The following is a 15,448-nucleotide window of genomic DNA, read 5'->3' on the forward strand; positions in this document are numbered from 1 at the left end:
AGTCACTGAGCATTTATTTTCACAGGTACTGATATTTTCAAATAAAAGTTGGGTCAAATCATTATATTTAAACCAAAGGCCTGCGGGTCACCATCTCTGATTTTCTTGATTTTTACATATTGTCATGTGCATTATGTAGATAGGTTAAACTTGAAATTTCAGACTTCCAAGTACAACAGTTCAGAAATTATAGCCTTGGAAACATGACACAGTGGCCCCGTCAATTTACAAATGGTCAAAACAGACTGCTTTAGAGCTATATAACTTTTTTCTCACTTTCAACAAGTATCTCCTTTTTTCTAGAATTATGTTCTGGATTGTTTTCTCTTTTAAAAAGTGGTTTTTATCAACTTGTATTAAATTAGAGAAAAATTATGACCTCCTCAACTTTGGAAAAAATCCTATAATTGCTAAAATATACCAAAATGAAACTAACTGTAGCATTTTTCAATTCATCCAAAAGCCTTTACAATAAGTTTTCTGATTAGCTACTACTGTCTGCAATAAATGGGCAAAATATAGGCAGCTTCTAAAAGCAAAATATTCACTCATCTAAAAAGTCTAATTTTCAGTCATTTTGAGATGCTTGTAAATTTTTCTAATACTTTGTTTTGATCTAAGATTAACAGCATATAAGATTAACAGCATGTAAGACCATTAGACCCAACTATCTGAAAATGCAAACATTACAAACTTGTCAAATTCACACCAAAAATGCCAGCATTTTTAAATAACCCTTTTATTTCAATTATCAACGGTTGAATGTGTTATTAGAAACCAGTGCCCCTTTAATCTGGTCTATGTGAGGGGTGCAACTAATTATGTCATTTATTAATAAAAAGAAAGATATTTTTGATTGCCCTCTCTTTGATTTGGTCTTTATAGTAGATAAGGGGACAAAAAAAAAAAAAAAAGCATGAAAAGAGAGAATCAACTTTAAACTAAAAAGACAAAAAAAAATTATAAGAAGATGAGGAAATGGATAAATATGCAAAATTTTAGCGATACTATAAATCTGGATAAAAAAAGATGAGATAACAAAGACTAAGATTTCAATGATCAAGAAAAAGAAAGCATAAAAAGATCAAGTTTATCCTCAGAACTGGGGATAAAAAATTATAATAGAATATCTAGAGAGAGTATTAGAAACAAAATATTTAAAGAAAACAAAATACTCTGGAAGCTATTGAAAACATAGAACAGGAAATAATTATGAATGAAACTGAAACATCAAATGATTTAGATTTTGAGCCTGGAAGCTAGAAAATAAACTAGTAAATCAAAAAAAAATTCTTTTTTCAAATCCATGCTTTATGCAAGCAGAATTCTATTGGGCCTAGAAATTCTTTTTTTGTTATCTTTTGTAGAAGGAAAAATTACTGTTTTTTTTTTTTTTTAAATTTAAAAATTACTGTTTTTACTAAATTTTTGTTTTTTAACTTAATAACTTAAGACTTAAAAAACAATAGGTTTTGAATCGCTGCGCTTTAATGTCTTCGAAACTGCAAATAATTTGCAAATCAATGATTTTTGTGACATAATACGCAATTCATATCAAATAAATAAAATGTATGGGAGAATACAAATTAAATTTTTGTTAACTTAATTAACTTATTTTGGTCAAATTTTTCCATTTCCTTGTATTGTCATCGAAAATGATTAAGTGTGCAAAATTTGAGCAAAATTGGTTGAGAAAAAAGCTTTCAAAAATTGATTTCAAATTTTGTGGCACACAAACATATATAGAAAGTAACCTTATATAAAGCATGGAAAAAATAAAATAAAAATCTGTAAAATCTGTAAAACATGCACAGTTCCTAAAGGTATTTTTAGTGGGGGTATCTTGCAGCATCAGTCAGTGATCTTGCAGCTCTTCAGAAAGTTGTAACTTTTGTTATTTGTAAAATTGATTGTGATTATATTACACCATTTTAGCAATCTTGCCACATATGAAAAAGTAAACCTATTAATAAGCAAACAAGCCAGGTGAGGAACAATATAAAGGTGCATTGAATCTCCTTGAGAAGTATGAAACTCAAAGAAATAATGGAAGACTATGCTTTGAGATAATGGGACTAAAAAGGGTTCACTTTTTAGAATAGCAAACAATCTAGATACCTATTAATCTTTTCTAGCATTTTTATAAAAATAAATCTATAAAAAGATATTTGTGCCAAATCAGATGCAGTTGAAGCAGTATTGAATCTATTTTTCAAACATATCTGCTTTCTTACATGCAATTAAAAAAAAAATTGCATGTAAGACTTCATGCTAAACTCTGATTATTTAAAAATAAACAAAAAATTGTTGATTGATGTAGAAAAAAGATTAGGATTGAAAAAACAGTTTATCGACTATCCACCTAGTTTATCATCAGTCTCATAATTGATGATTCATAGAACTGGGTCGGATAATAGATTAGAGACTAATCCAACCTCAGTATTTGTACACAGTAAATCCTCAAGATCTTCAAAGACTTTGCTAAATCTCCAGTTGTAGTAAATAATCCTGCTGAAAGAGCAGTGGGAATGATGCATCAGTGTTTGCACAGATATAACAAAGAAATAGAAGATTGAGACAGATTGCTAACTCTATTGTTTATATTGCTAAAACCAGATTTACTATGAAATATGTCCAAGAAAAGTAGATTGACTCACTTTATGCAAAAAAGGCAAAAAGGATTTAAACATTATGAAAATCTTAAGGATTTAAACATTATGAAAAATTCCATCATGGTTTTTTGATTAAAAACAAAAATGCATTTATTTGAAAAAAAAAAAAAATCTTCATTTATTAAAAAAGTTGTTGAAATGCAAATAATTCTCAGCAATCAAATGCAAACAATTTCTCAGCAAAATAATTCACTATTGTTGAGTTTTTAACACTATATAACATAATAAAAGCGCATAATCAGTCTAATTCTACGTTTTTTTTTGTAAGTGCCAACCTATATTTAAAAATATAGATTGGCACCTTAATTATATAAAAGATTAGTTCAAAATTTTAATACATCTACTTTCCCCAAAATAAACATTTACAGAATAAAAACAGTGGCATTTTTTAATCATTTTTTAGAATTAAATGGGCACTGTAGGAGGCACATGGGTGATGATATTACTTTTTTTCCAAATTCAGTACTAATTTTCCCAGGTTTCAAGGAGTTATTATATAAATAAATAAATAAATATATATATATATATATATATATATATATATATATATATATATATATATATATATATACAGTATTGTGCAAATTAGTTTGGACAATGGTTGAAATAACACAATTATTTGCCACATTGAAGTTTTATTCAAAAAAAACATGCCAATGGTACAAAATATGATATAATTAATAGGAGATATGACCTCCTTTTGCTTTTACAAGCATTTGAACACGATTTGGCATGGATTTGACCAAAGTTGAACACATTTTAGTCACTTGCTCATCATGATACCAGGTCCTAATTACAGCACTAATTAGCTTTGCCATTGTCGAACAGTCTTCTTTCAGGAGTCTTTGTTTGATTATAGCCCATAAGTTTTCAATGGGATTGATGTCTGGAGAATTTCCAGGCCAGTCTAAAATCTCCAGTCCACTTTCTTCAAAGAATGTGCGCATTTTACGTGAAGTTTGGCATGGCACGTGATCTTGCTGAAAAATGCCATCTCCATTAGGAAAGTCCCTTGTCATACTAGGAAGCAAATGAGTCTCCAAAATAGCCTTGTATTTATCACTATTCATCATTCCCTCTATGTTAATGAGTCGTCCAAGGCCTTTAGCACTAAAACTACCCCAAAACATCTTCTTAGGCGGATGTTTGGGTGCTTGTTGAATATGTCCTTACCGAAGCGGTTCACCTTTGCTTCGTCTCACAAACTTTGACCTGTAGCCATGGACTTCAAAATGCGATTCGTCGGAGAATACTACTTTTTTCCAGTCGTCTGCTATCCATTGAGAATACCTACGTGCCCATTGAAGACGTTTTTTTCTTCATAACCGATGTCAATAACTGTTTCTTTAGAGGTTTTCTGGCAAATCTGCCAACTTCAAGGAGCCTTCGTCGGACAGTTGAAGAAGAAATATTTACGCCTAATGTGGACAAATCTCTCTGAAGGTCTGCAGTTGTTTTCTTAGGATTCTTTATACTTTCTCTGATGATAACTGTATCATCGCGAGGTTTTGTCTTGCGTTTTTCCTTGTCGCAATGTTGAAGATTCACCAGTGTCTTTTTTTTCAAGATGTCACCAATGGTTGACTTGGCCACCTTCATTTTCTTAGAAATCTGTCTAATGCTCAAGCCAGCATGTTCTTTAAGAGCTATAATGCTTGCACACTTCTTGGGAGTGATGTCCATTGTTAATACGAGGTGAATAATCCGTCACAACCTCCGTCACAACCTTTCTGCACAAAGCCTGGAGTAGCACTGAAGCCACTGATGCGTTTGCTAGAATGTCTTCCCGGCAGCAAAGAGTTGCCAGACACCACTAGTTACAGTAAAACACTCATTTTTCTGAAAAAACAAGAGAATCTTTAGTATCATAGCTAAAAGTTGGGCTTATTGTGAAAATTATTCCAATTTTGCCACTGTCCGAACTAATTTGCACAATACTGTATATATATATATATATATATATATATATATATATATATATATATATATATATATATATATATATATATATATATATATATATATATATATATATATATATATATATATATATATATATATGGGCAATTCCACAAGAGTGGCAGTCATGACATTTGACACTCTTTAAGCTATTAAAAATAAACAGAAAATGGAAACAACTTGAAACTTTCCAGAAATGTGAAATACTATCATATAATTTAGTATTTAAAAGCATTAAAGTCTTAAACTTTTTTCAAAAATTAACTCTACGTAGTGTGACGGTTTTTACCACTTCTGAACAAAACAACTTTGTCAGACTTAGTCAGCAAACAACATGGTAAAAAAAAAAATCATTTGGTGCGTGTATTTAGCACATTATGTGTTATTAAATGTTTCATAGTTTTTATTTGAAGTTTTACAAGCATTTTTATATTTTTTCTGTCATGACTGTCGTAACCGTGACGGTTGTAACGAAAAATCTAATGTATAAAAACAACAAACAAAACATATTAAAATAAAATGATTTTTTTAAATAACTTTTTTGCTTAAAAGTATTTTTAAATAGTTAAAAAAGAGTGATGGAGTTTAGTTTTTATAACTTTTTTGCATTTTTTCCCCCCTCTTTATCGCGGAATCGCCCATGTTTTAGATCGAACATAAATTCAATACTTTTGCTTTCCATCTTTAAAAAAAAAATTAATATAGGCACTCAAAAATGCCAAAGTACATCAAAATGCTGGCCTTATTTTTGAATAAGATTACCACTTGAACATTACTACTGCATATATACCGCTATATCTTGAATAGAACTATCAACTTGTTTCTCTGGACAGTGGTTTTGTTTATCAAGGTTCATGTTTTGGAATTAAAGAGTTAATAGAGGGTTGTAACCACAATTTAAAGGGAAAAAAGTAGCTCTAGGCCTTGGGTGATGGATAAGAAGTAAATATTTCAAGAGATAGCAAAATAAAGTTTGCACATTGGAGAATTTTGAATATACAAAATATTGCATTCAAAATGCAATATTTGATACAACTTGGGATAAGTGGATCATGATTAGTCAGTTTTTTAAAGAAGTTCTAGAAAAAGCAACTATTTATCAGAAAGAATACATTCCAACCAATACCAAAACCTTTAATGCAGACAAAACATTTTAGAAGAAGATGAAAAGCTTCTATACCAAGATCATAGGACATTAGTGAGTTCACAAAGGTATCAAGAGTTACTTCAGTTATGTCTTGCCTTGCTCACCTATGCCTACTGTATACATGTTTACTGTCTTGCCTTCCTCATCTAGTCTTGTCATCATGTCTCGAAATGTCCAAAGAAATCTATTCTCTCGAAATAGTGCTATTTAAAAGTCATATGGAGTTGACTACCTAAAAATATTAAACCTTTATTACTCCCATTTTTGAATGCTTTTGGAATCCATTGGCTTTACATGACACAACAATGTTCAGATTTCTTGTGAAATACTCAACCATTACAAACTATGATAAGTACAAATATATTAAAAAATAAAATTAAAAAAAATATATAAAAAATAGTTAACAAATATATTTAAAAAATAATTAAAAAATATATATTATCATATATATATAAACTATGATTAGTACAAATATATTCCGGTCATTATAATTTATTCCAGAAATTTTTTTTGTTATAATCTTCATCTAAAAAAACTCTGCCTGCCCAAACCTAAACTGTTATTTAATTTATGTACTACCCCCCCCCCCTCTTCCCCCTGAAGAATGTTATTTCAGTATGACCTTATCAGTGATGTTAAATATGCAGCTAAATCCAATTATATATATATATATATATATATATATATATATATATATATATATATATATATATATTTTATTCTATTTCTTCTAATTCACCTCCCCAAGGCCGATAAGGCCACTACTGATGAGGAGGCTACTTGTAGTTATAACCCTCTCTTAACTCTATAACTCCGAAACACAAACCTTGACGAACAAGGCCGCTGCGCGGAGAAACAATTTGATCGCGGTACTACCAGGGACGTGGTGGGGATCGAACTCCGAACCTCTCGCTTATAAAGCGAGCGCTCTACCACGACACCACTACCGCATTTTAATATATATATATATTAATACATATTAATTATTATATATATATATATATATTAATACATATTAATTAATATATATATATATATATATATATTAATACATATTAATTAATATATATATATATATATATATATATATATACATATATATATATATATATATATATATATATATATATTTTCAATAATAACTTTTGTGACAATGCTGTGACAATAATAACCCTTAAGGAATCGAATATGTTAAAAATAAAATACACTAATGAATACAACACTTGATAATGAATAAATTTTATTAAAATCTCTCAACTTGTTCAAAAAGTTTTATGGTAATATTTATTTTTAATACCCGTTCTGTTACTCGCTCGATTACTGTTCCTTTAAATGTATCCTGAACCTTTTTAAACCTTTATTTTTTTGTTAGATTAGCAATTGGTAATAGTATGTGCAACAACTATTAGGTAATTACAATATATTCTCTATTACTAAATATTTTCTCCAATTAACATAACTGTTACTATTTCACACTGAATATTCCTCATATTAAATATTCCACACAACTCCTCATACTCATCAACAGCTTGATATATTAAATCTCTCTATCTATATTATATAAGATTGTTAGATGCATCTTGGTCTAATTGTTTGTAATTATGTTTGTCTGTTAAAGAGTTTCATGCTTTATCTAATTAAATACTTTGTTTAATTAAAAATAGTTTATTTGAATCGTTTCAATCGTTTTAGAATGAGTTCAAAAAACTACAACTCCAACCACCTTTATTGACTTTTCTTAATTTAAAACAAACTGAATTTAAAAAAATTCTAAGAACAATTTTATTCTAACTTATTGACATGATTTTCACTAAATATTTAAAATATACTCTTATTTTTTTTTAATTATAATTACTACAACTATTATCATTAACTTCTTGTTTTTTTATTTTTTATTATTATCATCAAAGTATGATTTTTAAATTACTTACTTTTGTTTACTTTGTTTATGTATGTTCTATGTGTGTAAGCTTATTATTAAATTTATTATATTTTAAAACTGGTGTCACTCCTTTGATCAGAATTCTGTTTGAGTGACACCATCCTTATCAATCATTTAGTTATTATTATTAAATACTTATAATTAATTTACTCATTATTATATTACCTTATACTATTATCATTTATATATATATATATATATATATATATATATATATATATATATATATATATATATATATATATACATATATATATATATATATATATATATATATATATATATACACATACATATATATATATATATATATATATATACATATATATATATATATATATATATATATATATATACATATATATATACAACCCTCAGAATTAGGGTCCGCATTTGGCAATGCCGACCTAACTGCCAACCTGATATATACATATATATATATATATATATATATATATATATATATATATATATATATATATATATATATATATATATATATAAATGATAATAGTATAAGGTAATATAATAATGAGTAAATTAATTATAAGTATTTATATATATATATATAATTATAAGTATTGTATATATATATATATATATATATACATATATATATATATATATACATATATATATATATACACATATATACATATATATATATATATGTATTTATAAAGTGTTTGAGGTTGGCAAAAAATTGCCGACCTCCTTTCTATGTTTTATGGTCACACCTTTGTATCAAATAATTATTGCCGACCTGATGCCGACCTCAAAAAGATTGAGGTCTGCAAATTATTGCCGACCGCCGACCTCATTTTTCATAATTCCGAGGGTTGTATATATATATATATATATATATATATATATATATATATATATATATATATATATATATATATATATATATATATATATATATATATATATATATATATATATATATACACACATATATATACTTATTTTTTATTAAGCAATTAATTTTACTTACTACAATCAAGTTATAAAATTTATTATTATTATTATATTTATTATTATTATAATATTATTGTATGATTTTAAAAAAGGAAAGTAAATATCTTGTTGTTGTTGTTATCGTTTGTTATTATACGCTTGAATGATTACGGTTGTTACCTTTGTAGCATTTCACTTTGTTTTAGCAAAAATTTTAGTGAATATTTAAAAAAAATTTTTAAAACATACCTAGTCGTTAATACTCCACATGATAATGGCGATGCTTCAACAGTTCCATTTTCAATTTCACTTTCCGTATGATTAATACAATGGAAAGGCTGTAAATATTAAATCAAAAATGAAAAAAAAAAAATTTTAATTGTCACTAAATGATAATAAACTTTTTAAACAAAATATGAATGTAATTTAAATACAAAATTACCTTAGTACAAAACAAAATACTTGGTCCATGAAGTTCACAAAAATGACATAAAGCAATTACTGCATTCATTGCTTTTAAATCATAAATAACTTGACTATTATTAAAAATGCTTTGTTTGAATTCACCATCATGAAAATTTAGATAATCCTTTTATAATGTTTAAAATTTTTAACAAAAATATTTCTTTATACTAAAAAAAAAGCTATTTTCAATTTATAAATAATTTATGACATTTTGCAGAAAAAGAGTTGGAAAATTTGATTTGTTGCCATAAATCGGGTAATAATGAAAAATAAACTATTTTTTTAAACTACAGCAATCATAGTTTGACTAAATGAAAGATCTAACAAAATATTACAAAACCGCATACTTATCTCAAAATGAACAATTTCACACTGATCATAAATTGACCAATTGTCATATATATATATATATATATATATATATATATATATATATATATATATATATATATATAATATATATATATATATATATATATATATATATATATATTTATATATATATATAAAGTTAGCTGCCCCAACTTGCCCCATTTTGAAATAAGGTGGTTTTAAAAAGCTCATAAAAATGAAAAACTCTCAAAACGTTTTGAGAGTTTTTCCTGATGTTTTTGAACAAAACTTTTTGATGTATATTTATATATATATATATATACATATATATCAACTTGTTTCTCCGCGCAGCGGCCTTGTTTGTCAAGGTTCGTGTTTCGTGTTCGAGTTATAGAGTTAAGAGAGGGTTATAACCACTTTTAAGTAGCCTCCTCATCTGTAGTGGCCTTCTAGGCCTTAAGGAGGTGAATAACAAAAGAAAAAAATACATATATATATATATACGTATATATATATATATATTTATATATATATACACATATACATATATATATACGTCATATTAGCTTTTACATCTAATGTTAATTTTTTTACAAAATGAGCTTTTTAAAACTACCTTATTTCAAAATAAGGCAAGTTGAGGCAGCTAACTTTTTTAGTTTCTAACAGAATGATACAAACTCTCTTTAAAAAAAGAATTGGCTTCGCAAAGGAAGTCTAAGGTAAAAAGTCCTAGCTCTATAAAAATCAGTTTAAACTCATAAAAATTGCATTTTTTAAATGCATTTTTTATAAGATATATAAATACATATTTACATTTTTTTATAAATTAAGATAAATTTATCTATTATCTTTGTATATAATGAAAATTAAAATGAAAGGTTTTGTGTTTAGGGAGAAAATTAAGTTTTAATAGTGATAAAGTTTTAATTATAAAAAAGAGCTGTTTTCGGTTATTTTTAAATAAAAATTAACATTTAAATCTATTATTTCAGTACTTACTTTTTTATACTGTTAGAAATATAAGAAACTGTAGAAAATAGTTTGTTAATAACATTGTTTAAACTTCGCTACTCAAAAAACTATATTTTTGCCAAATTTCAAGTGTTTCTAAATCACTGTGCAGAGCCCAGATCCCATTGAACATGTATGGGAAGGGCTGTTCAGGGCAATCAGGGGTAAAAAGCCACGCAATCAAGATGAACTTTGGAACTTGCTGCAAAATGCTTGGAATAGCATCACTCTACAGCACCTTCAAGATCTTGTTGAGTCTATGGTTCGATGAATTGAACAGCTGAGTTTAGCTTAGGGTCGCCATACTAAGTATTAGTAATTCTTCCAGTTCTTGACTGACTATGTACTGTAGTTTATAAAAAAGGTAAACACTGTACAAATATAGAGCGATTGTTTGGTGTTTCTGTTTTATCTAGCGAGAAATTCTATTAAAAATTTACTGGACACATAACTTGTTTCCGCCACTGTATATATACAAATATATTTGTATATTTCAAATAAACCTTTTTTCATTATCATCTTTTTTTCTTTCTAAATTAACTTTTTGGGAAAGACAGAACTTTAAAACATGTTTAAACTTTAAAACATGTTTTACTTTTAACAGATGTTGGCCACGCCCCCCTTGTCCCCTCAGAATTGCAACATTTATTTAGAGATTTCAAGTTATATAACTTTAAAAATATATAATCTTTTTACTTTATTTACATCAAGGTTCATGTTTCGGGGTTATAGAGTTGAGAGAGGGTTATAACCACAATTAAATAGCCTCCTTGTATGTAGTGGCTGGGGCACTGGGGAAGATGCCCTACTTTTCTAAGAAAAAAAAAAACTCTCCATATCAATAAAGATTTCTTTGAAATTATTATTTTTGAAAAAATTGTTCTATTCGGTTTTTGAACATTCTGTATTTTTATGATCTTCCTTAAAATGTTTTAAGAAAGTACCTGTGTTAATAAGATTTTTGATTTGCAAGTATATGAATTAAAAACATTCATCCATCTAGGGGTGTTCAAGTAACGGGAAAAAATTACTTAAGTAATTTTTTAAGCAATTTTTTTCAAATTTCTTAAGCAACTTAAGCAATTTTAAGTAACTTTAGTTATTTTCAAAACATAAATTTTACATACATTTTTGTGTTATAATATTATATAAGTATAACCAAACGAAAGAAATTATAACAAAACTTTTAAACTTGAACACAAAAAACATGTGTCAATCATTTTATCACTCAATGATGTTCTCAAGCATTAAACATCTTTCTGCTTCAACTGATGATGGTGGTAAAGACTTTAAAGCATAGTGTAATTTTTTTAGCATTTTTGGGTAGCCATTTGATCCTTTGCATACAGCCATTTCTTTTTTGATAGTCCAAAACATTAAAGGAAGCCTTGTTCATATTAAATTTGAATTTTGGGCTAGGAAATAATGAAGCTCTTCAGCCTTAATTTTTTTTATAAAGGTTCTTCAATTTCAACATTGGATGCTTCACATTTAACTGATGCTTTAGGATCTTTATGGTCATAAAAAGATGACGATAAATGTCTCTAGCTATAATTGGAAATTTTTTTTTTCTTAGGATAGTTTAAAATAGAATCTTTTTTAGCTTGATCATACAGATTTGGTGCCTCTAAATATTTTAAAAGTCCTGCAATTCCAATATTTCTTCTTTCAGAAATTCTTTTTATCATAGACCCACCCACCCACCCCCAAAAAAAAAGAAGATACTGTAGCATCTTGGTCTTTTAGTTAAAATAAATTCACACAGCTTTAAAAAGAGTAATATATCTTTTACAAGACCATCAGCATCAGCTTCAATAATTTCTAAACAATCTCCTAAATGCCTAGCTATTTTAATCTCATTATCAGTAGGTATTATTTCCAATGCATTAAAATGCTTCAATGTTTTCCTAACTGCTAGTTCAATATTAAGAAATCTTAAAATCATTTTAGACATTGAATTCCAACATGTTTTTGTATCCAAAATTAAAGCCAACTCTTTTCCAAACTCATTAGGACAACAGCGTTGAAGATTATCATTTCTTAGAGATGACCTTTTAAAAAACTTTACAAACATTTGAATTTTTTGAATAGTGATTTTAATTCCATCAAGCTCAACAGCTTCTTTTTTAAGTAGTAGTTCTTTCCAATTGACAGAAGTTTCATAATTGGTTTCTTTATCAACATCATCAACTTCTTCAGTATCCTCATCTAAGTTGTCACAACAAGAATCTTTATCTTCTACAAGATCATTTGCTTTTTTATAAAGTACAGCAACTACTGCCAAGTGAATTTCATGAAAGACATAGTTGATGAGTTATTTGAGACAACCTTTTTCATTACACTGGCTCCATCTGTAACCATTCCAAAAAATATTTAGATTTAACTCAAAATCTTTAAGCTTTGTTTCAATCAAATTAAGACCATCTTCAGCCTTCATTGAGCCTACAATCCTCGCATTCCAAGATATTAAACTGATTTATCTGACATGTGCAAGTTTAAGCATACATATTTTTGATTTTTATTGGAAGTCCATTCATCTAGAGTCAATGAAAATCTATTACCATTCTCAATTTATAATTTGGTTTATAATTTGTCATTTTTGACAAATTATAAGCCATCTTTTTTCAGCCCAACCTTTTTGGATATCAATACTTTTTGATAATTTATAAATGGGAATAAGATTAACACTAACCATTCAAGCCAAAACAAGTTCAGAAGAACCTTTTTTGGAAAAACTGGCAATAATTAAAAGTTGTCTTGGGTTGGGGTTTGAACTTGAACATAAAGTTGATCCTGACAATGAAGTATAGCGAGAAATGCCTGTCAATTTTTTTTACTTTTTTATTTTCTACTTTTTCTAAATGATAAAGTAATGCTGCTTTGCTTGTTTTGATTTAAAAGCTGACTGACAATATTTGCACTTAACAATATTCTTGTCTTTTGTTAAATTTAAAACATGTATCCAAACTTCAGAGATCTTTTTTTTGAAGGTTCCACCCATTCATTTTCCATTTTTTATTTTTAAATATTACTAAAAATATATATAAAACTAGATGAACAAAAATAATATATATATAATAAATATTATTAATATATTAATAAAATATATATATATATATATATATATATATATATATATATATATATATATATATATATATTGATATTTAAGGCTGTTTTGTATTATAATAATAAAACAAAACTCATATTCATAAAAGAGTGCTCAATATTAAAAAGATACTTCAAATAGAGCGATATACATATATATTAACGAAGAAAAAACAACTTTTTCTATAATACTTTAAGTTTCATGCCTATACGGCAATCATCAGCCATTGAATACAAATTCAAAAACAAACAAAAAACGCTAAAAAGTACAAAATACTGTGTAGTGGGATCTTAACGTCGCTAAGACATACTTGATGGCAACGAAAAAACAAAATATTAGCTAATCACCAGTGTCAAAAAAAGATAAGAGGAATTTATTCTTGTGTCTGCATTTTTAAATCAACTCATTTCATTTATTTAACAAGTTATCACCTTTATATGTTAAAATAAGGAATTTTTTGTAAAAACAAAGATTGCAAATTTTCGACAAAGTGTTATAAGGATTGCAACGTTTTACAATTTTCCACTTAATTAAGGGTGTACACATTTTGTCTTTTATGTCCCAAATTTCTTTAGACAATTCCGTATCATTTTTATATTTATTAATGTTAAAAGATTTTAGATGGTTAGCATACCGAAATTTAAATGGAGTTTCACATAAGCCAAAATATACTTTTTCTTTGTAGTCAGGTTTATTTGACAACACGGTCGCTTGATAAACGATGATAAATGATAAATGATACCGAATTGTCTAAAGAAATTTGGGACATAAAAGACAAAATGTTGACACCCTTAATTAAGTGGAAAATTGTAAAACGTTGCAATCCTTATAACACTTCGTCAAAAATTTGCAATCTTTGTTTATACGAAAAATTCCTTATTTAAAAGTTTTTACAGTAAATGAGAGTAAAAGGATTAAACAACATTTTAAAAAATTTATTTTAAACCTAACTCATATTTTATTAAAATAAACTGTTTTTTTAGTGCGACAAAATCATAAGACACTTTTGGAAAAAATTCATATAAATTGTCATTTATATAAAAAGACATCTCAATTTTAAACAATCAATAATGGGTACTTTTAACATTTTTTTGAATCACTTTAATCATTCTAGAAGGTAAAGAATCATACAATTTTTATATGTACGAAATGTCAATTGCATCCCATGCAGATGCGATGGATGATTTCAAGTCAGCTAGTGAACTATATTGTTTACCACTTTCAAACACTATATGTAATAGCTGTGGCCAAGCATTCTCAATAATGTTCAGGTCTGGAGATCTAGCTGGCCACTGAAATGTTTCAATTTTACTGCTGTTGAAATATTCCTTTACTATCTTAGCTGTACGAATGCTAGCATTATCTTGTTGAAAAACAAAATTTTCACCACCTATTACAGATCCTTCATGCCTTAAAAATTCTTCAACAATTAAAAGATAATCCTTAGAATTCATTTTTCCGTCAATAAAATGAATTTTTGATTTACTATGACATCCAATTGCACTATAAATCATTACACACCACCACCCATTTGACGTTGTTGCTGAGTTACAGGTTCTTTAAGCAAATCGTGAAAATAATAATTCCATCTATCCGGCCCATCAAGACAAAATCGTTTTTTGTCAGAAAATACTACTTGTTGCCACTCTTCTTTCCATGTTATGTGGTCCTTTGCAAAAGTTATTCCATTGTTTATGTGATTTGTTGTCAAAGGTGGTTTTTGCTGAAGTTTTTTGTGCGAAGGTGAAAAGCATTATGAATAACTCGCTGAACTGTACGTGATTTAGCAATCATTCCTACTTCTGCAGCATGACCCATTATTAATTATTTTGTTATTTTATACTTAA

At 27.2% G+C, this 15,448-nt stretch overlaps 1 protein-coding gene across 1 annotated transcript in view; it reads right to left on the minus strand.

The window, feature by feature from the left end:
• LOC101238286 (folliculin) overlaps window positions 1-9,327 on the minus strand; it is a 58,960-nt gene extending 49,633 nt beyond the window's left edge. Inside the window, exons 1-2 of the mRNA XM_065791475.1 lie at window positions 9,123-9,327; window positions 8,930-9,018 (exon numbers count right to left, since the gene is read on the minus strand). Coding sequence (XP_065647547.1) covers window positions 8,930-9,018; window positions 9,123-9,191 — 158 coding nt within the window. The 5' untranslated portion in view covers window positions 9,192-9,327. The remainder of the gene's footprint in view (window positions 1-8,929; window positions 9,019-9,122) is intronic.
• Between the last annotated feature and the right edge of the window lie 6,121 nt (window positions 9,328-15,448).

This window comes from Hydra vulgaris, chromosome 02 (assembly GCF_038396675.1).
Source record: "Hydra vulgaris chromosome 02, alternate assembly HydraT2T_AEP".
NCBI lineage: Eukaryota > Metazoa > Cnidaria > Hydrozoa > Anthoathecata > Hydridae > Hydra > Hydra vulgaris.